This window comes from Naegleria gruberi, assembly GCF_000004985.1.
Source record: "Naegleria gruberi genomic scaffold NAEGRscaffold_24, whole genome shotgun sequence".
Taxonomy (NCBI): Eukaryota; Heterolobosea; class Eutetramitea; order Acrasida; family Naegleriidae; genus Naegleria; species Naegleria gruberi.
The window spans coordinates 86723-111520 of record NW_003163303.1 but is presented as its reverse complement, the minus strand read 5'-3'; the positions used below and the strand labels follow the sequence as shown (position 1 = coordinate 111520).

At 33.6% G+C, this 24798-nt stretch overlaps 10 protein-coding genes and 1 non-coding gene across 11 annotated transcripts; 6 read left to right on the top strand and 5 right to left on the bottom strand.

Annotated features, from left to right (window-relative positions):
* Positions 1-97: 97 nt before the first annotated feature.
* On the bottom strand, positions 98-1465 carry NAEGRDRAFT_67576 (uncharacterized protein; the record flags this gene model as incomplete). The annotated part of the gene is made up of 3 exons (XM_002677042.1): positions 98-638; positions 682-883; positions 949-1465. The coding sequence occupies 3 exons, from the start codon at positions 1463-1465 to the stop codon at positions 98-100; spliced, it is 1260 nt and encodes a 419-aa protein (XP_002677088.1).
* Positions 1466-1742: 277 nt separating this feature from the next.
* On the top strand, positions 1743-3752 carry NAEGRDRAFT_67575 (uncharacterized protein; the record flags this gene model as incomplete). Its single annotated transcript, XM_002677132.1, has 1 exon — positions 1743-3752. The coding sequence occupies one exon, from the start codon at positions 1743-1745 to the stop codon at positions 3750-3752; it is 2010 nt and encodes a 669-aa protein (XP_002677178.1).
* A 550-nt stretch (positions 3753-4302) lies between these two features.
* On the top strand, positions 4303-5373 carry NAEGRDRAFT_67574 (uncharacterized protein; the record flags this gene model as incomplete). The annotated part of the gene is made up of 1 exon (XM_002677131.1): positions 4303-5373. The coding sequence occupies one exon, from the start codon at positions 4303-4305 to the stop codon at positions 5371-5373; it is 1071 nt and encodes a 356-aa protein (XP_002677177.1).
* Positions 5374-5810: 437 nt separating this feature from the next.
* Positions 5811-6637, bottom strand: NAEGRDRAFT_58030 (glutathione S-transferase; the record flags this gene model as incomplete). Its single annotated transcript, XM_002677041.1, has 1 exon — positions 5811-6637. One exon carries the CDS (start codon positions 6635-6637, stop codon positions 5843-5845), a length of 795 nt encoding a protein of 264 aa, XP_002677087.1. The 3' UTR covers positions 5811-5842.
* Positions 6638-7105: 468 nt separating this feature from the next.
* On the top strand, positions 7106-13417 carry NAEGRDRAFT_67572 (uncharacterized protein; the record flags this gene model as incomplete). Its single annotated transcript, XM_002677130.1, has 1 exon — positions 7106-13417. One exon carries the CDS (start codon positions 7106-7108, stop codon positions 13415-13417), a length of 6312 nt encoding a protein of 2103 aa, XP_002677176.1.
* A 409-nt stretch (positions 13418-13826) lies between these two features.
* Positions 13827-14321, bottom strand: NAEGRDRAFT_67571 (uncharacterized protein; the record flags this gene model as incomplete). The annotated part of the gene is made up of 1 exon (XM_002677040.1): positions 13827-14321. The coding sequence occupies one exon, from the start codon at positions 14319-14321 to the stop codon at positions 13827-13829; it is 495 nt and encodes a 164-aa protein (XP_002677086.1).
* Positions 14322-14601: 280 nt separating this feature from the next.
* On the bottom strand, positions 14602-15084 carry NAEGRDRAFT_67570 (uncharacterized protein; the record flags this gene model as incomplete). Its single annotated transcript, XM_002677039.1, has 1 exon — positions 14602-15084. One exon carries the CDS (start codon positions 15082-15084, stop codon positions 14602-14604), a length of 483 nt encoding a protein of 160 aa, XP_002677085.1.
* Positions 15085-15766: 682 nt separating this feature from the next.
* On the top strand, positions 15767-17787 carry NAEGRDRAFT_67569 (uncharacterized protein; the record flags this gene model as incomplete). The annotated part of the gene is made up of 2 exons (XM_002677129.1): positions 15767-17627; positions 17672-17787. The coding sequence occupies 2 exons, from the start codon at positions 15767-15769 to the stop codon at positions 17785-17787; spliced, it is 1977 nt and encodes a 658-aa protein (XP_002677175.1).
* A 120-nt stretch (positions 17788-17907) lies between these two features.
* On the top strand, positions 17908-17994 carry NAEGRDRAFT_t319. Its single transcript has one exon. It is a non-coding gene; the product is annotated as a tRNA-Tyr (tRNA).
* Positions 17995-18844: 850 nt separating this feature from the next.
* Positions 18845-20267, top strand: NAEGRDRAFT_79736 (uncharacterized protein). The gene has a single exon (XM_002677128.1). It carries the CDS (start codon positions 19069-19071, stop codon positions 20149-20151), a length of 1083 nt encoding a protein of 360 aa, XP_002677174.1. The 5' UTR covers positions 18845-19068; the 3' UTR covers positions 20152-20267.
* Positions 20268-20276: 9 nt separating this feature from the next.
* NAEGRDRAFT_33665 (uncharacterized protein) lies at positions 20277-21614 on the bottom strand (the record flags this gene model as incomplete). The annotated part of the gene is made up of 2 exons (XM_002677038.1): positions 20277-20500; positions 21092-21614. 2 exons carry the CDS (start codon positions 21612-21614, stop codon positions 20277-20279), a joined length of 747 nt encoding a protein of 248 aa, XP_002677084.1.
* Positions 21615-24798: the final 3184 nt, after the last annotated feature.

Genomic DNA, 24798 nt, shown 5'->3' with positions numbered 1-24798 from the left:
TCCAGTGAAAAAGTGGGAGGAGTTTGTGTACTCCTAGACCTCCGGTAAGTTCCTTAAGAGTCTAAGTCTTAATCTGGTCGAGTTGGACTCTGTTATTCTAAACATCATAATAAGGATTCCATGCTTGAATTATTACGTCACAAAAATCATTCTTCTCATTGAATTTGAATAGAAAATGCTGAGGTTCTTTAACATCGAATATGAAGAGTGATAGGTACTCGCCTGCCATTTGTTGAGGTACCACTTTGTAGCTTAATTGTGATTGGGATGGAAGTCCTAATTCTGATGGTTTTAGTTCGGATACTGAAATTTTATCCATTTGTGATCCAGAGTAAATAGAAAAATGGTCAGTGCCAAGTAGGTAAATCTTATTTCTAATAATGTAAGCATCAAGAAAACTTTCAGAGGGATTTTTACAGAATTCATTGAGCTCAAGTTTTGTAAATTCCTCAAATTTTAGGTGTTCTAATGCTCCACTAAGATAAATTTCACAACCCTCCACAAGTACTAAACTAATATTTTGTCCTGCAGATAATCCTTTAACCTCTGCTTGTGTTGGTAGCTTAATAGGTAGCGGATCAAATTCAAATGACTTGTTTGTATGTTTAAAACCAAGTTGGCAACAATCATTAGACCCCCTTATGTCCATATTAATATTATATCGAGCCATTTGAAACTTACCAGCCATAAAATGAGTTATCATCAAAAACAGCCAATCCAAAAGCATATCCAGAAGCAATTAATTTAACTCTCTTTTCTGAAAAGGATTTAATCTCTGTAACAATTAAAATATTGGCATCCTCCACTTGTTTTGCTGCTTGGCCGAGTTGAGTATTTCCACTGAAATATATTTTCTGGTTCGTTGAAATAAAGTATGTATGACCTATTTAACAATGAGAATTCACATTAAAATGTTATTAATTGCAATGTAAATCAGAAGAAACCCACCATATCCTGAATGTACTGATATAAATCTAGTTTCTGGATTTTCACACCACACTTCCTCGGCATGAATGATTGGCGCATTAAACTCATGTGAATTTCTGTGGTTTGTTCCAGTTTGACCCCAACTATTATAATTCGAAACGCCGAAACATTTTCCAGATCTGGTCAGCAGATACACATTCACCTCTGAAGCAAACAAATCAACAACTTCCTCCTCTACATTATTTCCACAAACTATTCTAAACATTGCATCAGAATTCCTATCTTTAACAAGTACCATCCCATCAATAGTCAATAATATATTCTGATATTCCAAGGCTAATAATTTGTAAATTGTATTCCTCATGTTGGAAATTATTCGTTTCGTCTCATCTTCATAATTACTAATACAAAGAGAAATAATTTGATGGTGATGCCGATCATTTCTCATCCGATGATGACGATCATCTCTAACAACACACGATGAACCCAATTCTGATCTCGAATAAAATGGCAGATTTTTTCCTGGTCTTTTGAACATTTTTTTTTTGATCTACTTGACAAAAGATGAACTATTTTTGTCTCTCTAAGATCTGCCATAATTAAGAATGATAAATAAGCTGCTTACTTCTTATTGATTTCAATTATTGTTAAGAGGAGAATGAAACTTCGGAGCTTGAATTTCCTGAGAAATACTAAAAACCCACAAATTTAAAAAATCATAAAAAAAAATCAAAACATCTTGAGATTCTTTTTTCCCCGCTCGCTGTACATCATTCGATCGCTGAATTTCGAAGAGGAAAAGTACAAAATCAACAATGAATAATAATAACAACAATAATTGTGTGGGGATCGTTGTGAATAGTGTTGAAGTGCCCATCTCACAAAAGTCTGCCATTATTGTGCATAATGATGACAATGATAATAATAATCATCGACTGCCCATCGGCTGGTTAATAATTTTAGTAATTTTCATCATGTCGAGTTTATGTACACTAGCTATTATGCAATTTATAATGAATACTACAAATTCATCTTTAACGACGAAACTATTTGATGATCGGCAGCATCATATTTCAACATTGACCCAAATTAAAGGAGAGAATATTGAAAGTAAAGTAGCAACTGGGAGAGAACGAACTTTACCATCATCTTCAGCGCAAGTGTTCAATCTATTTGAAGATTGTTCGTATGAGAGGCCTTTATTGAATGGAGCTACTGAGACTGTTCCAATAAGTAAGAGTAATTTACCTCGTATTAAGGACCTTCCTTTTGGATTTGGATGTAAAGTTGTCAAATTACCTAGTATTACATCAATACCTTTTGGCACTCAACATATGAATGAAAGAAATAGTGACATATTTTCGCCAATTAAACCTGGTAGAGTTAATATTGATATTTGTCAGAAATATTCAAATGTCAGCTGTATGGATTATTTTTGCTACTCTAATTCATCTCTAGGAAGTGTAGATCCATACAAGTATGAAATTTTCAATTATTGTAAATATTGCAAGAACAATAGGGAGGATTTTTTGCAATTTCAGTACAAGATTTATTACAGAGAGGATGCTGTAGTAAATGAAACTACCTCTAGAAATGTTGAATGTCCTGCATTTGCCACTTTCCCATCAGCTTTCTATTGTGGAAATATTCAAACTGGCCTTCCCTTGTATTTTTTGGATAGTTTTTACATACGGTTAAGGAATCCATTCTTTTGCTTTTGTCATACATATTCAACTTTTAATTCAATGTGTGACTCATCTTTATTCACCACAGCATTTGATTTTGCCAAGATTGTCGTTTCAATATTATTTTCCACTTCTTTGGCCTTAGGAGCATTGATAACCTATGTAATTCCACAAATTAGACAAGTATCAAGAGTTAGAAAAATTGGCATTCTCAATACTTGCAGTATTTTAACTATATTGGCAGCATCTAGTTCTGTTGTCATTTCAAGTGTCATGTATGCTGTTGCTTACTTGGGTGAATCTGAAAACACTACCCTTTCAAATATGGCACTCTCTTTCAATGTCTTTTTCACTTATTATTCCATGTTACCAGTCATGTTAACCTTTGATAGAATTTACAATTATTTATATACGGGAGAGAAACGTAATTGTCCAAAGTTCAAGATTATGATTTTGATGGCATTTATCTTATTGACAATCAATGCAGTTTATGTGACAACAAGTTACATTTTAGAATTTTCCAAAATAGGACTAACCATTGCAACAATTGTTGTTGCGATTGGTTATATTGCTTTTGCCATTCCATGGATTGATAACTTGATGTTGTTTTTCGTTTTATCATATCGATTGAGAAAGGCCCTTAGAAATAAGACAAATGTTCCATTTTTCAAAACCAAGTATTTCTATCAATTCTGTGCCCTCAACACCTTGTCAGGTATTGCCTTATTCTCATGTCTATCTGCATTTTTAGCAAGACAATTTGGAAGCGACTCTACTACTTATCAATTCAGTTACTATATTGAACAAGTGAGTCTATTTGCAAATTATTCAACCCTTCTAATCATGTTGGTTATTCTCTACGATTCTCAATTATTTACCGATTGTTACAGACCAATATTACAACTATTCAAATTATTCGATAGTAGAAGGAATAATAATCAACTCAAAGATTCTCTGTTGTCCAGCGAAGAAACGAATGAAGAAACAAATTACAATAATTCAATTCCAGTTTCCTATCCACCAACCAACTCAACAACCAACTCAGATCAAACCTATAGAAAAGACAGTTCTTACTATGTACCACCAACCCCAACATCCTTTGTGAGTGAATTATCCTCAAACAATGTAACTATTAACTAGAAATCTTCTAAATATTGTAAGATTTTTATGTTAAATTTTGAGATGGAACCTTCTGGGAAACTTATGGGAAGAGTTATTTAATTTGTCCTTGCACAGCCAAGTGCTCCACTTAAAACCTTTCCTCTAAGAACGTACTTTCTTCCTCTTTACAATAAAATTGCCAAATTCTAAGGAGTAACCAAAAAAGCTCCGTAAATTTGCCGTAATGGTTAAAAACAACCACAAAAAAATGTCGCGACTTTTAAGAGCACCCGTTGCTTCTGGTCATCATCAGAATTTCATTGATAGTACTAGTAGTAGGCTGATGAAGAAGAATATTTCCTTGATGAAAATAATATTGTATTCGACCATCATGATGATTTTTATTATTGGGGATTTTGTCATTGGAAGGGAATCTTCTGATGTATTCTACAGATGGATGGATTGTTCCTATATAGAACGATCGGATAATGGAACGAGTAGGAAGATATTTATTAATGATAATTTTATTGAGTTTTATGATTTACCTTTTGGATTTGGATGTCGACAAGTGTACTTTCCAGATAAGATAATGTCGATACCATTTGGAACTGCCTATGTGGAGGATAGGAATTCTAATTTATTCTCTCCTGTTAAACCTATGGGAGACCATTTTGATTTGTGTGCAAAATATTCTAATGTGAGCTGTGTAGAAACATTTTGTAATGGCGAAAATAGTACGGTTAAATACGAATTATTGAACTATTGTCAATATTGTAGTGAGGGAAAGGATTTTTTGGAATTTCATACTTTAATTATTGATATGGACAATTATTCGGATACAAAGAAATCCAAGTGTCCTTCTTTTACACGATTTCCATCTTCCTTCTTTTGTGAAGCTGTTCAAACAGGGTTTCCTGTCTATTTTATGGATCAATATTTTGAGAGATTGAGGACGCCATTTCTTTGCTATTGTCATAGGTTTGATATCTATTCAAATTTATGTGATCCAGTGATGAATTCTCTATTGAGAACTGATGCTGTCAATATGATCAAGTTTATTCTGTCATTGCTTATTTCAATACCTTTGTGTCCGTTTGCAATATTGGGCTATGTTGTTCCTGAATTTGTAACCATGATTATACGGAGAAAGCTACGAGTTTTGAATGCCTTGTGTGCAATAATCATCTTGTTGCAATCAATTTGTGTTGTGGTTGCCTGTATGATGTTTTGGAATCCTACGTACGATAGTTTTGATACTCTCTACTTTACAACGTCAATTGCTTTGAGTTTGAATGTCTTTTTCACACATTATGGTTCCCTGGCTGTTCTGTTGGTCTTTGATAGAATTTGTCAATTCCTCAAAGCTGGAGATAATAAGAATTCCCTAGTTGCTCTTATATTGATTGGGTTTAGTTTTGTTTGCAATTCACTATGTGCCATTTACATTGTTTCATATCTTATTTATGAATTGGAGACACAACAGGTCAATATTATCCTTACTGGAATGTCCTATGTGTCTTATTCTCTGCCATGGATTGTAAACTTTTTAGTTTTCATTTACATTGCCAAAAAGTTGGGTGATCAATTGCAGGAAAAGACTCACATTTCATTTTACAAATCAAAGGTACGTGCAAGAATTTCATTGAATTTTCCAATTTAATATATTGAAATATAGTACATGTTTCAATTCTCATTATATTGTGGGCTTTCGTTGGTTTCATTGGTTGCTTGTTTGTGCAATTTCCTTGGAAGACAATTTGGTACCAATGCTTACTTTTTCATCAGCAGTTTCTATTTGGAAATTGTCAGTAATTTTGCAAACATTTCCACATTTGTTGTGATTATTATCATTATTTTCGACAAGTCCAAATTTTCTGAATGTTATCAACGTCTTATTGATCCAATTCGTAATTTGAGGAATAGAAAGAATGGTAAATTGTTGAATGAGGATAGTGAAAATAGTGGAATATTAACTGGGTTCACAACAACGAGTGGAACCACTACCAATCCATCATATGAGCAGAATTATTCCACTGACATTTATGCTACATCACTATCTGGAAAGACAAATTCACGTGAACAAGAATCAACCAGGGTAAGCATGTAAATAAATTTTACAATGAGTTATTTTACAATTTGGAAGGTTTTGAAGAGGTCTTTGCTTTAAGCAAGAAGAGAATTTGGAAAATCTTATCGTGGTGTGGAGTTTGTGACATGATTTGTGCCCATTTAGCAACATTTGGAAAGGCTTTCAACAAGTCAGATTCCCACAATGTGGCTGATTCAACAATCAGCAACAATTGCATCAATTCACTGTACAATAACAAGTCAGCAATTGACATTTTCTCTTGTCCACACAAGTAATCTCCACATTTTTCATCTTGTTTCTTCAACCAATAGGTATCAAGTTGTTTCAATACTTTCATTCCCTTCTTCTTGAAAGATTCAATTTTTCTTTCACTTCTCTCAGTGCCAAAAGCATTTGGTCCAATAGCAGCTTCCCAAGCCCATCCAGCAATTCCCATCCTCAATGATGCTAAATGATAATTCAAATATTGATTAATCTTTGTATGAACCATCAACTCAGAATGTGGATTTGGATACCATGAATCAGCAATCTTGTATTGTCTTCTATATTTATGTATCAAGTGAATTAAAATTGCTTGACTTTCAAACAAATTAACAGTAACCTTCTGATCCGAATATGATGTAGATGATGAAATGGATAATGAAGGTACTTGTTGCATTGGATTAATTTCCTTATATTCCGGCTTCAAATGTTCTCCCTTCTCCAATTTAATTAATTTAAATTCGTGAGGAATTTGATTCAATAACATGAACCACATTATGGCTCGGGATGGTTGGCTAATGTGATTGCCGTAGAGAGTGATAGTGTCGGCGTTGTTTTGTTGTTGTTTGCTCATTTTTTTTGAAAACGGCTGTTGGAACGATTGGTGGACCCTTATTTGTTCGACCACAAAATTGAAGATATTCAATTAAATCTCGTTTCGATCTGGCAATAAAGTGATTTTTTCCACATGCTAAACTAATAATATTATCATTCTCAAATCCATAAAAATTCAATGCATTATACCCACAATTAATGAATTATCATGAGCTAGAAATGCTGTAACTAGCTCCAATCTCATCGAAGAAGGATCGCCAATTATTTGTCCTATTTTCATTATATAGGAAAGATCTTAAAGATTGACATGCAATTTGCTGTGATAAAAACAAACCTAATTATCCCCAGTACTGTAGACATCATGTTACAATTCTACAAATTTACAAAATCAGGAACTTAATAGAAAGTTTGTTAATATCTTGTAACATTCTCATTGAAAAAACTTCCTTTTTAGAGAATAATGACATTGAACATCAAAAAAAACGAAATGACAATAAGGACACGCCATGATGTGTGGTTGAGTCTTTTTGTGGTGATTCTCGCATGTTGTTGTGTGAGTGGTCAATCGGTTTCGTCGGTAGTTTCGTATAACATTACAACTGTGGCTGGTGGAGGAAATTCTGTTGGTGATGGACTACCAGCTGTGAATGCCTTGTTAAATTCTGTTAGAGATGTTGCCTATTATTCTGGTGTGATTGTTATTGCTGATACTCTCAACAATCGTATTAGAAAGATTTCGAATAATGGAATTATTTCTACAATAGCCGGTAATGGTCAAGCAGGATATAACGGAGACGGAATAGATGCTACCAAAGCCACAGTAAATAGTCCACATGGTGTTGCTTTCCATCCAACAAGTGGTGAAGTATATTTTGCTGATTATGCAAATCATCGAATTCGTAAAATTTATTCGAATGGTACCATCACAACCATTGCAGGAAATGGTGAGCCAAATTACAATGGAGATAATATCCCTGCTACAAGTGCTCAGTTGGGTTATCCTATTGGTATTGCTGTTTCTTCTGGTGGTGAAGTATTTATTGCTGATACTCTCAATAATCGTATTCGAAAGATTTCGAATAATGGAATGATTACAACTATTGCAGGAAATGGAACAGGTGGATATTCAGGAGATGGAGGACCAGCTGTGAATGCCATGTTGAATACACCTTTTGGTGTGGCTATTGACTCGGATGGTAATATTGTTTTTGCAGATTTAGTGAATAATCGTATTCGAAAGGTTTATTCAAGTGGAACTATTGTAACTATTGTAGGAACTGGAGAGGCTGCAAACAGTCCAGATGGAAGCCTAGCTAATAATGCACCTATTCGATTTCCATTATCTGTTGCACTGACTAAAAGTAATGATTTATACTTTTCTGATAGTTACCAAAGAATTAGAAAGGTTTCGGCTACTAGTGGGATAATTTCAAGTATTGCAGGTGATGGACAATCTGGTTATAATTATGACGGTATTGATGCAACCATTGCAACCCTTAATAATCCTGTTGGAATTGCAATTGATTCGTCAAATAATGAATTTTATATTGCCGATAGTAATAACAATAGAATTAGAAAGGTTTCGTCCAGTGGAAAAATTACAACGATTGCAGGAGGAACCAGTAGTTTTGGAAATAATGTCCCAGCAATTCCAGCATTCATTTCTCCAATTGGCTCAATGTCTTTAAATAACAATCAATTGTCATTTGCTGACAGCAGTGGTCAATTCAGACAAATTAATTTAACTTCCAATTTGATTACAACACTTGCTGGAACTGTTGGATACACAACGATTATACAGACCTATTCCAATCCAAATTCAATCAAATTCTTTAATAATGACATGTACGTCATGTACACTTCCAATAGTGTTTCGTATATTGATAGAATTGTTAATCTAAATTATGGACCTGCTGTTAAATTGGCAGGAGCTATCTTTTACAATGGAGATAATATTCCAGCAACCAGTGCTATTATGAACTATCCATCACATTGTGTTATTAATTCTACGAATGGTGAACTAATTATTAGTGATATGAATAATCATCGTATTCGAAAGGTTTCTAATAATGGAATAATTACAACTATTGCTGGTAATGGTACTGCAGGATTTTGTGGAGATGGAGGACTTGCTGTGAATACATGCTTGAATAGACCAAATGGAATTGCCATTTCTTCTAGTGGAGAATTATACATTGCTGATTATGGTAATCATAGAATTCGTAAAGTTTCGAATAATGGAATAATTACAACCATTGCAGGAAATGGAAACACTATTTACAATGGAGATGGAATAGATGCCGCAAATGCATCACTTTATAGTCCTGTTGATGTTTCCATTGGTGCAAATAATGAAATTTACATTGCAGATGCTGGTAATTATCGTATTCGAAAGATTTTCACAAATGGAACCATCGTAACAATTGCTGGAACTGGAACGAATGGATTTAGTGGTGACAATGGATTGGGTTCCAATGCAACCATTGGTTATCCTTCTTCAGTTTTATTCAATTCAGGAAATGTTTATTTTACCGATATAGTATATTGTGTGATTCGTAAAATTTATTCGAATGGTACCATTACTACCATATCTGGTAAAGCAGGTACTTGTACCTATGGAGGAGATGGTGGGAAAGCATCCAATGCACAATTATCTTATCCAGCCGGAATTGCAATTAGTTCAACAGGTGATATTTACATTTCAGATAATTACAATCATCGTATTCGAGTTATATCTAGCGTTACTGGTATAATTTCCAATATAGCAGGAACAGGTCGAAGTGAATATAACGGCGATGGTTTACATGAATCAATTACTAATTTTGCTTACCCTGTTGGTTTGACTTTTGATTCGAGTGAAAATTTGATAGTTTGTGAAACAACTTCTTCTTGGAAGATTCGTAAAATTTTGGCAACTACTGGAATGGTTTCTACCATTGCTGGAGGAATAGGAGATGGATTGAATGCTAGCAACGCTTTTTTAGTATCAACTTTATTTGATATTTCGAATAGTGGAGAAATTTACATTGCTGACACAGGTAATCATAGAATTCGAAAGATTTTCACAAATGGAACGATAATTACAATTGCTGGAAATGGAATTGGTGGATATGCAGGAGATGGAGGTCAGGCAACTAGTGCACAGTTGAATAATCCTAAGGATGTAGCTGTGAGTTCAAATGGTGAATTAATTATTGCAGACTATTCCAATAATCGTATTCGAAAGGTTTTCACAAATGGAACTATAACTACAATTGCTGGAACTGGAACAAATGGTTATGGTGGAGATAATGGTTTAGCTACTACAGCTAAATTGAGTCTTCCTGTGGGAGTTTCGATTAGTTCAGGAGGAGAAATTTATATATCCGAAACCAATAGAATTCGTAAAGTGTTGACAAACGGTACAATTTATACAATTGCAGGAACTCTTTCGAATGGATACAAAGGAGATAATGGATTAGCTTCACTTGCTTCATTGAATGCTCCAGGAACTGTTTCTATTGGACCAAGTGGTGAGCTATATTTTGCTGATACTGAAAATAGTGTTATTCGAAAGCTCACACCCTATTGTAATGCATATTCTTCAATTTGTGAAAGACCTTTTTCGATTCTAGGACTTCCTTCTTACTATATTGCGAAAAGTGATCTTGTTAATTTTGATTTGATTATTTCTAAACTTTCAGTTGACCAAACAATTATTGATTCTTTGAAACTCACTAGCTCAGTAGTAACTTTTACTGTTCAAATCTCCAATTCAGCAAAAACATTTACTGGAATTTCAATTCAAAATACTCAAAGTGGAATTTTAACACTTTTCCCAACAATTTCAATTTCCAATCAAATTTCAGTGAATTTCACATCATTAACATTTGGATTTTCATCCACTGCAACTGCTTCTCTACAAATAGACAGTGTTAGTTTATATTCCTCTTTCGAATTACAATTCAGAATTCCTCCAAAATCACCAAACAATTTATTGAATTCAAATTCAACCAAATGTTCAGCAATTAAGGAAATTGTAAACTTGAATATTAATCCATGGAGTGCAGATTCAATGTTACTTCCATTGAAATATGCCATTACATTCTCAAGTTCAAAACTAAGTTCCATTAGAATTACTGATTTTTCACAGGATTTGAATCGGTCAATTGTTTTACCGAATGTTGGCGAAACTATTTCATTGGGAATCATTGTAATGGATAGTTTGGGCAATTATTACTCCAAATCTTCATCATTATCCATACTTGTCGCTTTTTTCAATGGAACCATGGAAGAATATTCAAAAATTTCTTCAAATTCTGGAACAAACTTCAATTTGATTACTTCATTGATTTATGACGTGTCATTCTCTTCATCTACAACGTATTATGCTTCTTTATTGAGTAATATAGATGTTAGCGGAAGTGATCCTTCATCTGCCTTGTCAAGTCTTTCAGAAATTATTTCAAAAACTCAATTGGACGAAACTATTGCTAATACTACATTATCGAAATTATCAGAACTTGTATCCTACTCGTATAACCGTTACAATACAAGTAAATCAAGCTATGGATATGTTAATTCAAAGATTTCCAACAGCAATGTCAATTCAATCCTTTCGTATGCTTCTCAATTTCTTGGTGCTGAACTTTTACTGTCAAATTCAAGAGAATTAGCTCAGAATTTGGCTGATCTTATTATTCTTGGTCAATTGGTCACGTATGTGGATACTAATGATGGTAGTTTGGTGGTTAGCTCATATTCCTCATCGAATATTAACATGACAATTTCAGCTTTTGTAATTTCAAGTGCTTCCACTCAATTGGTCAACCAAAAAGTGGAACAAGATCAAACAAGTGTTTCCTTTAATGCTTCTTATATCATTTCACAAAATGTTGCCTATTCCAGTGAATGTGCTGTTTCTTTATTAACCTATTCGAATCTTTTCAACAATTCTTATTCGAATAATAATGGAACAAGTGAAGGAATTTCAATTACAACAGATTTCAAATTTTTAAAGAATCAAAAAGTGGTAAAATTGGAGAATCTTGCCAATCCAATTATCATTGAATTCAAATTGACGGATCAAAACATTCTTGAAAAATTACAAAATTCTTCCAATTACAATTTCACATGTACTTATTTGGAAGAAAGTTCAGGAACCTGGAGTGATGAGGGATGTTATCTCTATTCTTTCAATTTAGAAACTAGAATTGTTCAATGTGCTTGCAATCACACAACACTCTTTACAACCTTCCTCGAACAAAAGACTATTCCACTAAGTGATAATACGAAACGTCAAGTTGCTTCTCTTTATTATGGGCAAATTTCTTTGGGTATTTTCTACTTTATCATTTCAATCACTGTGTTGATTTTAATGATAATATTTAGAAAAAGTCAACCTTTGATTTCTAGATTATCAACTCCTTATTTGGGAATGATTGCCTTAATGGTGGAAAGTTTATTGATCTATATTATTCAGAGAAGTGTTCTAGTTGATCAATTATTTAAAGATTCAACGAATTGGTCAAGTGGTGATCTTGCTGCTAATTGGATTGCAAATATTGTAATGATTTTTGTAAATACTTTGAATTTAACAGCAATTCTTGCATACCTCATTCAAGTATTGAGATTCCAATTAATGAAATATCTTTACAATATTCTCCATCAACTAAGAAAGAGTCAATCCAATATTTCACAATCAAGTTTATTGAAAAACCTTAAAAGATTCACATCTAAAAAGGTTGTTAATTCCATTCTGTTGACATTTGTCATTTTGAATTTACTTTATTGGACATTGTGGGTTATTTTAAGAAGATGTGATGTCATTTCACTTACTGCCTATACCTATATCATTTCCATTTCATATATTATTATCATATTTGCATTGAGTCTTGTCATTTCAGGCACTGCAGTTGTGGATTTCATTTATTCCATGATTAAGCAACATTCGTCCAATAAGAAATCAATAGAAGAAACAAAAAAGACAAAAGTTGATTTACAAATCGTTAAGGAAAAAATTTCCTCAATGGGAATTCACAAATGGCTCATCTCAATGGATACACCACTCTATTTCAGAGGTGAAATGTTATTGTACATTGTGTTTTTCATCTTGTTGATTGTAAATCAATCATTGGGAATGAGTACACTTCCTTTCAGATATGATAATGAACAGAGTTATAGAAATGTTCTGACCAATGATGTGATTGCATTCATATTTGAAGTGGTCTATGTGGCTGTTTATATTCTGGTGTTTGGTGGATATTCTCTATTGATTATCATTTCGAATAAGATTAGGTTCAAATTGAGAAAAGTTCCAGAAACTCTGGTTTCTGATCAAGAAGAAAATAGAGAAATGTTGGAATTGATTGGAAACTCATATGGAAGAGAAATATTTGAAGCTTTTTGCAGGAAGGAATTTAGTGTTGAAAATTTGTACTTGTTTTTGGATTTGCAAGAGAAGGAGAAATTGGATTCGAATAATGCAAACGATATCAACAATTTCATTGAAAGAATTTACAATACCTATATCAAGAATGGTTCTGAAATGGAAGTTAATATTCCATCTTCTTGTTCGAAAGAGTTTAAGAAACTGCTTCAAGTTTCTAATAATCAAGAGAGTGAAATGGTTGATTTAAAGCAGAATAATCCAATGAAAGAACAAGCTGATGAATGTTTTTTGAATTTGAGAGATAATGTCATTATGAATCTTTCTGATACCTTTTCAAGATTTGTATTGACTAGTGAATATGAATTCTTTTCACAAGTTTTTGATTTTTCACAAAATAATCTTGGCAAGTCCTTAAAAATTGGCATTTAAGTACCAACAATAAATTACTCAATTTGTCCAAATCTATGATTGGCTCCAACCACGAATGAAACTCATTATAATTGGAAGTTGATCCTTGATACTCAGTTTCTCATAATAATCAACAAGATGGTGGATGCTGTTACATGTTGGAGTTTACAGGCTAGTTGCTTCCACATTCAATTCCCTCCAACCACAGAATCCCATACCTGATTGTGGAGCCGGTAATATTGACCAATGCAAAAGGAAAGAAGTGAAGCAATCGTATTTTTGAGATTGAATCTGAATTGATGAATCCTATTGTTAGCGACAATCTGTATTTACAATTTTATAGGAAACAAGGACTTTTGATAAGAGAATTGACTTGTTTGATTGTAAACTGAACTTTCAGAATAATGAGATGGCACTCCAAGGAATTATGTTAGAAATATTCAATTCTCACTTTAGAAATAAACTCTGAGAATAGGAAACTCTTAGTTATGTATCGAATATGAGAATTTTCATCAATTCTATAACGCAAATAAATTGGAAAATCACCATTGTTTGACACTTTGGATATTTCTGCTTTCTTTACATAGAGACTAGCTGATTTCGGATCATTAATGGGAAAAGGATTTCCAATATAGAACAAATCATGCTCCAACAATAGTTCAGCCGTTTTTACATGAATAAACGAAACAACTTTTGTAACCTCTTTGTCACAATATAATAATTTAGAAGCCAATGGAAAGACAACATGAAATAGATATCGTAAACATTCAGGAATAATGAACTCGTCATGGAATTGTAATTTGGAAATAATGGATGGCAATTTTCCTCCCAATTTCTCAAGAGCTTGACATATTTTCTTATTAAGTGGAAGATCAGCTATAACTTCCTTAATCTGGAACTTTGCAACACCTATTTTCGAGTCCATTTTGTAGAATAAACTGTTAGTCGAGTCATCAAAATGGGTCAAAAATAATTTTGTTATCCAAATCTAAACTTGATCAGAAACTCGTTAGTTTTCCTATCAAACAGATAGCCAATGTCAGAAATGAAGTGTTTACAATATAATACTTTCCACAGAATAGAATGAAATTAACCTTGTCATGTAGACATACAACCTCAACTTGTGATTCGGTTTTTTCCTCAATTACTAACAGTTTGTTGGTGCTTTCTGAAAAGCCATTTTTAAAAGAATCTTCTTTGTTGACCTATAGATAAATCCTTTCATTCACTTCATCATAGGTAATATAGAGACATTTCAACACTTTCTTAAGGAATGGAATTTTCCTTTTCACTGATCCATTGTTCATGTCCAAAACAACAATTTGTGAATCAATGGCAATGAACAATTCATTCTTGGATTTACAAATAGTAAAACACTCAACAGCTTCTTTTACAGTCCATAAAACTGACCTATCATCAATTCTAATTTTGGAAACGGAATCAGAAAACCTGTAAAACATGTGTTCACCATTACTATCTATTAGAAAGTTATAAAAATCACGTCTTTCAATTTTCCCAATAAAACTCAAATTCTCGGAATTATAAATATGAACACCATCGTGTAATCCAAGAATTAACCACTTTCTCTGCGAACAATTTTGGACAGTTAAAACTTTACCAGGTATTGTAAGATTAAGTGTTGAATGTGACTCATTTGTTTGAAGAATTCTAATTGTGTTTCCTCTCATTTTCTTCTTCAACATATTTGATTATCAAATAAATCGGTAAGAATAATTGTTACATGCTGATCAGTATTTCTCTCTTCCGTAAAATTTTTCATTGTCGTGACCAAACATTGAGAAAGTTTCTTCTTTTTCAAGGGAGGTGGTGATTTTATTTTTTCTTCTGGTGCTATTTCAATCATTTTTTTTTGATTTATTTGTTTACAATTAATTGTCTTGTTGATTAACATAATTGAAGGGCATGCATGGTATGATAAATTGTAAATATTTACAGTGATGGAACTTGTGTAATAAGATTCCAATTTCTGAGTAGCACTGACATGAGGGCAACCCAACAACAACAAATCAACTCGTTCATAGGTGATGAAATTTTTCTGTTCCTATTTTGAACTTTTTCAGACATGAGACAAAACCAATCTAATACAGCAACAACAAAATCAGCAACAGAAAAAACTCATCAAACCCTCTCTTCACAAAAATCACACGTAGCTGCTGATTGTGTGTTTAACCATTTGTCCGACAATTATCGTCTATATTGACTCATCAAGAAGTTGTTGTTGTTTGATTTTGTAGGGAAAATAATAATAGATACTCTACCCGAACACTATAGTGTATGAAAAGTTTATTTTGCAAAATTGTTCATTCACTGTCAAAAAGCAAATTATTTAATATAAAACAAGAAGAAAACATGTCTGCCTCATCATCGGATTTGCACAATATTGCACCAACTACAAAGATTGCTGATCAGAAACGATTATTGATTGGTAATTGTATTGATGTTATTGCTGTCAAGTCGAGGGATGAATCATGCTCTGTGAAAACAACACCATTCTTTGTTAGATTTCCAAAGAAATCAACAGTCAATCAATCTGTACAAGTATTTGTTAAATCTTATGATGCCAAGACTGATTTAACTGCTGAACATTATAGATCAAGCACAAAGAGAGGACAGGAAACTTTGATTGCTACCATGACTATTGAAAGTGGATTCAAAATTCCCTTCTTTGACCAAAAAGTATTTGGTGGAAAGATTAGCGACATGATGAAGGAAATGAAAAAGGAAACTAAAGAATTGAGTAAGGATTTGGGTGATGAACTTAAACCTGTGGAAGATGATTTGAAAGAACAAGAAAAGATTCAAAGGTGGGAACAGCAAATTGCAGAACATGCTGATCAGGATATTGAAAGTGAGGACTTGGATCATGATGCTCCACAATTGAATATTGCATCAATTCTTGAAGAGGTAAAGAAGGAGAATGGATTGAATTCATCACCAATTGAGGGCGAAGAATTTGAATATTTCCAACATGCCACCCAAGAGGAAATGAATGAATTTTACAAACATTACAATTCCTTGAAAACACCAAAGGAAAAAATCAAATACCTGAAAGAAATGACAAAGAAGAGACGTGATGAAAAGCAGGAAGAAGAGGAAAAGCTGAAAAAGAGAGACATGCTTAAACACTTTGCTGGAGAGATGGCCCTCTCTATGGGATTTGGAAGTTTCTCTGACTCTACAACTCCAAGCATTCACACTAGTTCTACCAACAGTATGCATCATGATATTTCCTCACCTGTAACACCAGTTTCTGACGATGAAAGCTCTTCTCCATCAACATTGACTCCAGAAACACCAACACAAAAGAAGGGATTGAAACACCGTTTATCCAGTTTCAAACAAAAACTCAAAAAATCTAACACTCCATCCACACCAAGTGAAACCAATGAGGAAAAGTCTTCTAGAAGAGAACGACTCAAGAAGAAGGTTTTGAAGAATATTCACGATGAATTGCTCTACCCACACGAATGGTTTATTCCAGCCGGAAGTCACTTGAAAGCTATCGAAACTGAATTGAACAAGTTCTATGAAAAGGGTGAAACCAAGTTGACTTTGATTTTCAAAACCAAGGTGTTAGAACAACAATTACCTGAATTTTCAATGTTTGGCAGCAATATTGCCAAGGTTGCAGGTGCCAAGCAAAAGGAAAGCAGTGGTACCAATAAGGAACAACTTGCTCTCGGAAGACTCTACTTGTGGAAAGATACTGACAAGATTATCGTTTCGGACATTGACGGCACTATTACAAAATCTGATTTGGGAGGTCATGTTGCTTGTAGAATTGGAAAGGACTATGTACACAAGGATATCACTGAAGCATACTCTGAAATTCATCAAGCTGGTTACAAGATGCTCTACTTGACAGCTCGTCCAATTACAATGTCTTCCAGCACTAGATTTTTCATTGAAAGATTGCAACAAAAATACTCCAAGAATGGAAAGTCAGTGGATTTACCTGAGGGTGCTGTATTTACTGCTTACAATTCAGGAGGAAATGCTCTTGTGAGAGAAATTGTGTTAAAGAGACCAGATACATTCAAGATTTACATGTTGGACATTGTGTTAAAGACCTTTGTACCAGGGCTTTTGTCAACTACCACAGAACAACGTCATGAAGCTCTAAAGAAGGTCACTCCATTCTATTCTGGATTTGGTAATAGAGCTACTGATGATGTTGCCATGTCACAATTAGGAATTGCTCCAGAAAGAAGTAAGTGTTACTCATTCATATTTTAATTTATATATGATTTTTAGTTTTTAGAATTAATCCTGCAGGAAAAATTGTAATTTATGCAACTGGTCAATCATACCAATTCCACACTGAACTCATTCCTCACCTTGGATCCATTTTCCCAAAGCTTAAGAAGTAAAAAATTGTACATTATTAATGATGAATATTAAATATCTACCACTATTAAGCATAGGTAACAGGCATGGATAACATATTATTGTACTAAGGGTCAGATTCCTTAATTACCAATGGAATGTAACCGATGATAGCTCAGCTGGTAGAGCATGGGACTGTAGCAAGAAAAACTGTCATCCTGTGGTCGGCGGTTCGATTCCGTCTCATCGGATTGTTTTAATCTTTATTCTGTTTGTTCTTGCTACACTGATTAGAAAAGTCTCAATTCGTTTTTTTGTTCGAGAGACAGTAATATTAATAATCTTAACTTTGTTACATTTTGATCAAATATGAATGATCAGGATAAAGAAAAGAACCAAAAGAAATCTCAATTTCAACTTTGAGTAGCAGTTTAATTCATCGGTAAATTCTGTAAAGCCAATTGTAAACTAAATTTCCATTTGGCAATTCTACAAGCTGGTCTTTAATGGCAAAGAACCTTTAATTTACCACTAGACTTTTTTTCGTCAAAGTTGCGAAAAGTGATGAGGAACATTGAAAAAAAAAGAGTGATTAACCACATCATCAAACTCTTCGCCACGGAACGAAACACACATTTAGACAAGCGTGTGTTATTTGATTCGACAACATTATCAATACTAGTAAACTGTACTACCCTACGTTTCTAACTAGGTTGTTTATATTGCACATTGAAGCAAGCATATAACAACACTACATTCACCATCACATTTTAATTTCCGAAAGTGTAGGTATTTTGTGTTTGAGTATAACATAGATAATGAAAAACATCACATTAAGTATTGTTGAATCTTTCATACAACAATCATTCGACCATCATCACCATCATTGCATATTTGTGTAACACAACAAGCAAATACCATCAACACCATATCTGCTGCGAAAGGAACTCTGGCGTTTAAAAATAATCCTCACGTTTTCATTCTTCCTCTTCTTTCGCTTATTATTCTAAATTTAACCTCAACTACAGCCGTTACGATAGCAATTGTTTTAAGTAGGCGGGTTTGCATCTGGAATTTGATAATTTTAAAAAAACTCAACAACATCATTAGTAGTATTATTCATACCTCTTTGAACTTAGTAGAAAGCCCAATACAATTATTATCAAGAGCTTCTACAATTAATTAGACAAGACTATATATTTAAAACAACAACCAAACCAACCAACTATTCCGCACTCACGATTTATATCGTTTGACTCAATTCTATAATCCTATGTTCTTCTCTATTGTCACCAACAACAACAACATTAATAGTATTATTAACAATGACCTTGACAATGAACCAAACATTTTATGCTCCAAGAACAGATATTGCCATTGGCTTTCAGCACCCGTTTATGAATCAGCAAGCTACTACAACTAACTTTATCTACTTTAAGATGATGCAAGCACCTTCTTCTTCATCAGTAGTGCACCAACACTCAACTATCACAACAACAGTGGTGAATCAACAAGTGAGTGGCGAATTAGCCAACTCACATAAACTAGTCCCATCGAAAATCAAAGGAAAGGAACATTCCACAACAGAATCAAATCAACAAGATTCAATGGAAGACGATAATGACGATGATTGGATCGATGTCGATGAAGATGATAATGTCGTCCCATCTAAACCTAAATCTAAACATTTTTACTTTAGACATTCTGAAGAAAGTGACGATGAAAGTGATGAGGAGGACGAAGAAGAGGACAATGAAGAAATGGACGAAGACGATGAATTTGTAGATATTGAAATTCCATTCTGGTATGGCAATGAAGATCCAAAACATATTGAATTCGTCATGAAGGAATATTCCTCATTCCTTCAATTGAATAAGGATAGACAACCAAACAGTAGAATCCCTATTCGTTTCATTGGAAAGATTGTACGGGAAGCCCTCGAAGATACAGTCATTAGTGTCAGAGATGAGGATGATGAAGATTCTGATGAAGACGACAGTCTCCACATGCAAAGAGTTCTCCTTACCTCAGAGACTATTTATATCTATCAAAAGTCAGTACAAAGCCCTGAACTTTGCTGTAAATTTGACACTAGTATCACAGTTCAAACCTTTTACGATTATGAAGAAGGGGTTCCAATCTCAATCTTGATTCAACCTGAAACTGAGTGGGATATTTCTTCTTTGGATAATGTCACACTTTTAGAATGTTTCCCTTCATTTGGATTAGATCCTTATGCATTCGAGTATGGAAGTCATCGTGTTGTGGATACACGACAAATTCTTCCTCATACTTTGGAAACAAGTCTTGGGAATGCTGGCCTCTTTAATCAATGCCTCCAAAACTCTGCAGGCTGTTTGGCCAAACTGAAACCAAAACAACAAAATGAATCTCCAAAGGCCGAGTGACTAACTGTTTGACTCATTTTGAGCTCAAACATATCACTAGCCTAAGGTTTGTAAATAGCTCACACACAAAAAACCACAAAACTCTAAAAACAATAAAAAACCAACACACCTTATTTATTAAAATCTTAAAAATCCAAATCCTTTCCTGATAAATAATCTGTTTCAAGTAATAATTTGTAAAATCCTTTTTCATACCATTCAGCAGATTTCGAATAGGATTGAGCCACACCAATACCTTTCTTATACATAACTCCTATGTTATATTGTGATAGTATGTTTCCCTTTTCAGCAGACATATTATACCATTTAAAAGCTTGCTCATAAAAGCCTCCATCATGAAACCTCCCTGCTAAATATTCCTCGACATCCCTTATTGTCTCATATTTGTTGGAGAGAAAGAAATTGCAACATTCTCTAATTATCCAAGCTAATTTGAATGAAGAAGTTGTCTCTAATAGGTCTTGGATATCTTGTGTCCACATTTCGAAAACAGAGGCTAATACATGGCCATCTTGGTCTGCCTGTGAAATCCAATATAGAGCTTTTTCTGAATGTTTTCCAATAAGGAACATTAAAACCCCAAATCGAAATTTGGATTCTGAGTGCCCTCTATTGGCTGCCTTATTAAACCATTCCCCTGCCTTTTTACTTGATCGTTCAACACCTTTTCCATTCAAATACATATCACCTATACGAAACAATAACTCTTTGTAATAATGATAAGGAAACAGTATAAAATTTGATGTTGATACTTCAAGAGACATGTACTTCTCAAATGCCATTTCATTATCTTGCTCTACTCCAATTCCTTTTTCATAGAGTTCTCCCAAGATGAATAGTGCAATTTGGTGAATATAATTGTCAGCTGCTTTGGAACACCATTGAAATATTACTTCTTCAGGAGTGGTCTTTGGTATTACTTCTTCATAGTGCATTACACAAAGAAGTAATTGAGCATCTGCATCTTCGTTATCAGCTGCTTTTCTTAAGAATTTTAATGCTTCTTCTGTTGATGGTTCAACTCCGCAACCTTTCAAATAGTTTAGGCCAGTTTCATATTGGGCTCTTCCATTTTCATTACTTGTTGCTGCCTTTAAGGCCCATTCAAAGGATTTCTTCAGAGAACGACTTACTCCTTGACCATAAAAATACATTCTAGCAAGAGCAAGCTGTGCCTCTGAATATTCTTGATTTGCAGCTCGTTGAAACCATTCGAAAGCTGTAGAATCATCATTCTCAACTCCAATACCATCCAGATATAATTCACCGAGACGATGTTGTGAGTACCTACAGTTACCCTTTTCAGCAGCTCTTACAAACCATTTGAAAGCTTTATAAGGCTTACCATTTCTTTCTAACAGTTTCCCATAATTATGTTGGGCACCAATGTTATCTTGTTTGGCAGCTTTCTTGAAATATTTCAATGCCTTGGTATGAGAAATAGAGGTTCCAATACCGTCCATGTTCATTAGTCCAACAATATATTGGGCTGAAGCATTGCCAAGTTTGGCAGATTTGAGATACCATTCGAAAGCGTTTTCATTGGATTTTGGATATCCATTAGTACCTTTAACATAGCTTTCAGCATGTTCAAGCATTGATTTAGCAAGTTCTTTAGTTTGAATGTTCAAGCTTTCTTCCATAGATGAATTTCTTGAGTAAGATAAAGATTCGAATTGTTCATTCCCACATGTTGATGAAGAATCATCATGGAACTGATGAAGGTAATTGCTGTAATCTCTTTTGAATATTCTATGTTCGTTCAACAGACATTCTGTTGCAAACATTTTTTTAATTTTTGAAATCATTTCACACAAGAAAGCACAGGGCTAAACTAACCTAAAGTCAACACATGCTGATTGCACAGACACGTGTTTATTGTAAATACCGCTTGCTCCCGTGATATTGTTGAATAAACCTGAAAATTGTCGATTTATTCTGAATTCCCAACCCTTGTTTTAGCAAGTATTTTTTTAACCAATTAGCAATGTTCTAATTCTCAGCTCCTCCTCCTTCGCCATGTAGAAACCAAAAATCAAAATTGGAAAGTTGATACTTCATAGAATACATAAAAACCAAACAGTGATACCACCCATTTTGATCTTCCCATTCAGAAATTCATACTAAAATGAATCTATCACAAATATTCAAAATTAATCAATGAAATAGACCAATTTGCCTTAATAAAAGAAAGATGTGCTTTGAATTACACTCTTGAATTAGAGTTGCAACCAGTAGTGGGGCAGGTCTTCATTGTTCATCATTCCAAAATTTTCACCTCAATATCGCACAAAAGGTGGGTAGCATTCTCCATTTTCAAGCTCGAAGCAATATCAAACATGAACGAGAAATGGTCGTGGATAGATCTGTACATAAGGTAGTTTTTCTTCCTCTTTTTTGTGGGTGATAATACCTTGTTCTGTTGTCTATTATTGTTTGGAGAGGATTTGACAAATTGTGAGCAATATCTTCTCAAATAAATCTCTCCACAATCATTATCCTTTTGTTTATATAGTATTGTCAGATTGTTGGAGCAAGTCAATCCAAATAAACGCATTGATTTATCCACCTTTGTAGTTTGCATTTGAAATCCATTCTTCGTAGAGAATAATTGACCATATTCATTAGAACCTGCCCTCATTACTTGGCAATTCCTGGTCAAATAGAGCGAAAAGTTATTACCACAAGAGAGGGAAACAAGTGATCGATCAGTTAGAATCTTGTGAAATATAACCTTCCTTTGAGTTTGATTATTGAGTAATTGTCCAAAATGATTAGCTCCACAAGCATATAAATCACCATCTGACAATTTCCTCATTATTAAAAATTCGAACCAACTCTCAAAACTTACTACTCAAATAAACCATTGTATAATTTTCTCCACACTTGACTAGTTCAATTTTTTTGCCTTGAAATTCTGTTGCAGGTTTCTGGAAGGTGTCTTGTTTCGCATTGTTGGAGTGTCCTAATTGAAAATATTGATTACTACCACTCGAGTAGAGTTCATTATCATCTGTTACTATAATACAATGTTTAGATCCACAAGCAACATGCTTTATGCCTTTAAAAGTTGGAAATAAATTATCAGTCAATTGGTACAAGGATTTAAAATTTCGTTTCTCCTCTCCATTTCCAAATTGTCCACTACAATTTTGTCCAGAAAAGTAAACCCTATTGAATTCTAATATATTCCAACGAAAATTATAATCTAATGAAATATTAATAATTACCTGTTACTACTATAAAAAAGGAAGAAAATGGACTCGACTCGAAAAACTTGACTTTTCCCATTATATTAAAATTCCAATCATATATTGGAGTGAATTTCTTATTGATTGGACAACCAGATATTGAAATATCACCTCCACTCCAGAAAAACATTTGCCCATAGGCATTTAATTGGGTAGGACTGGAACTATTCGAAATAATCGATCTATTCAACAATGTTTCCCTATTTGCTTTCAAATATCCATTCGAAATAATAGCAACCATCGATCTACAGCAGCAAATATGTTGTACCTTGAATGAAATTGGCAATTTTACAAATCGATTAATATTAAAGTGATGACTATCCGATTGACTAAATGAATCTAAACCCAAAACTCCATAAATATTCGATCCTGTTCCATATACTTCATCTCTATCGGTTAGAACAATTGTAAAGTTTGGTCCACAGCACACCTTCTTAATATTTTCCTGTTTGAAATTATTAATTTCTCTCAATGTTGTATAATTTGAAAATCCAATTCCGAATTGATCTTTAATATTATTTGATCATTATTTATCATATTGATAATACAATGATATATTTAAATAATTATCAAATTGTTTTCATTCTAAATGTAAGTATTTAAATATAATTACATTCTTTGTTTTCTCCACAAATAAACATGTTATTCTTCGGAATGGAAACTGTTGATTGATCTTGTCCCATTTTTTAAATATTATTTATACTGATTATTAATATATATATTATTAAATTATAACATTTCCATTTCCAATTAAAAACAAATCTCAAGTAACATTAAGCTTGGTCTTCTTCAAATCTTATTGAATGTTTCATCTTTTTGCATCATCACATCTTCCGTTGTTCCCTATTTCATATGCTTTGTTCGTTGATCCATTCATTGATTTCCGTCGGAGGATGAACTTTTTCTAAGGTGAATAACATCGTAACAGTAAAAAACCGCCACAATAAATTTGTCGTTTTTTAAAAAATTAAGGAAAAAAAGGCGTCGCTTCCCTCTTCTTCAATACATCAATAGTTTGAGTTCTCATTCAATAACATACGAGAATGAGCAAATTATTGTGGTCGGGAGTGGTTATTAGTTGGACAATATTAGTAATAATAATAGCAAATTGCTCGGGAGGATGGCAAGTTATGGGTGCTGAGACCATCATCAGCTCACGAATGTCTTCCGTTAGTAAGGTCTCTCTTCCCAGTACATCTTCAAGTAATGAATATCATCACAGGTTAACGTTTAGGGATAATAGGGCATCTGATGCTCAATTATTTATAGGATTTAACGCATTTAATTTGCAATTTTTGGATAGGCCAGGGCAAATATTCATCAAGGTTGGAGATACTGCCTCATCATCAAATTATGATTTTAAAACGGAATTAATGAATCAATATCCTTACACAAC

Excerpts from the sequence above, each read along its gene's own strand:
- NAEGRDRAFT_79736 (XM_002677128.1), top strand. The coding sequence starts at position 19,069 with ATGACCTTGACAATGAACCAAACATTTTATGCTCCAAGAACAGATATT.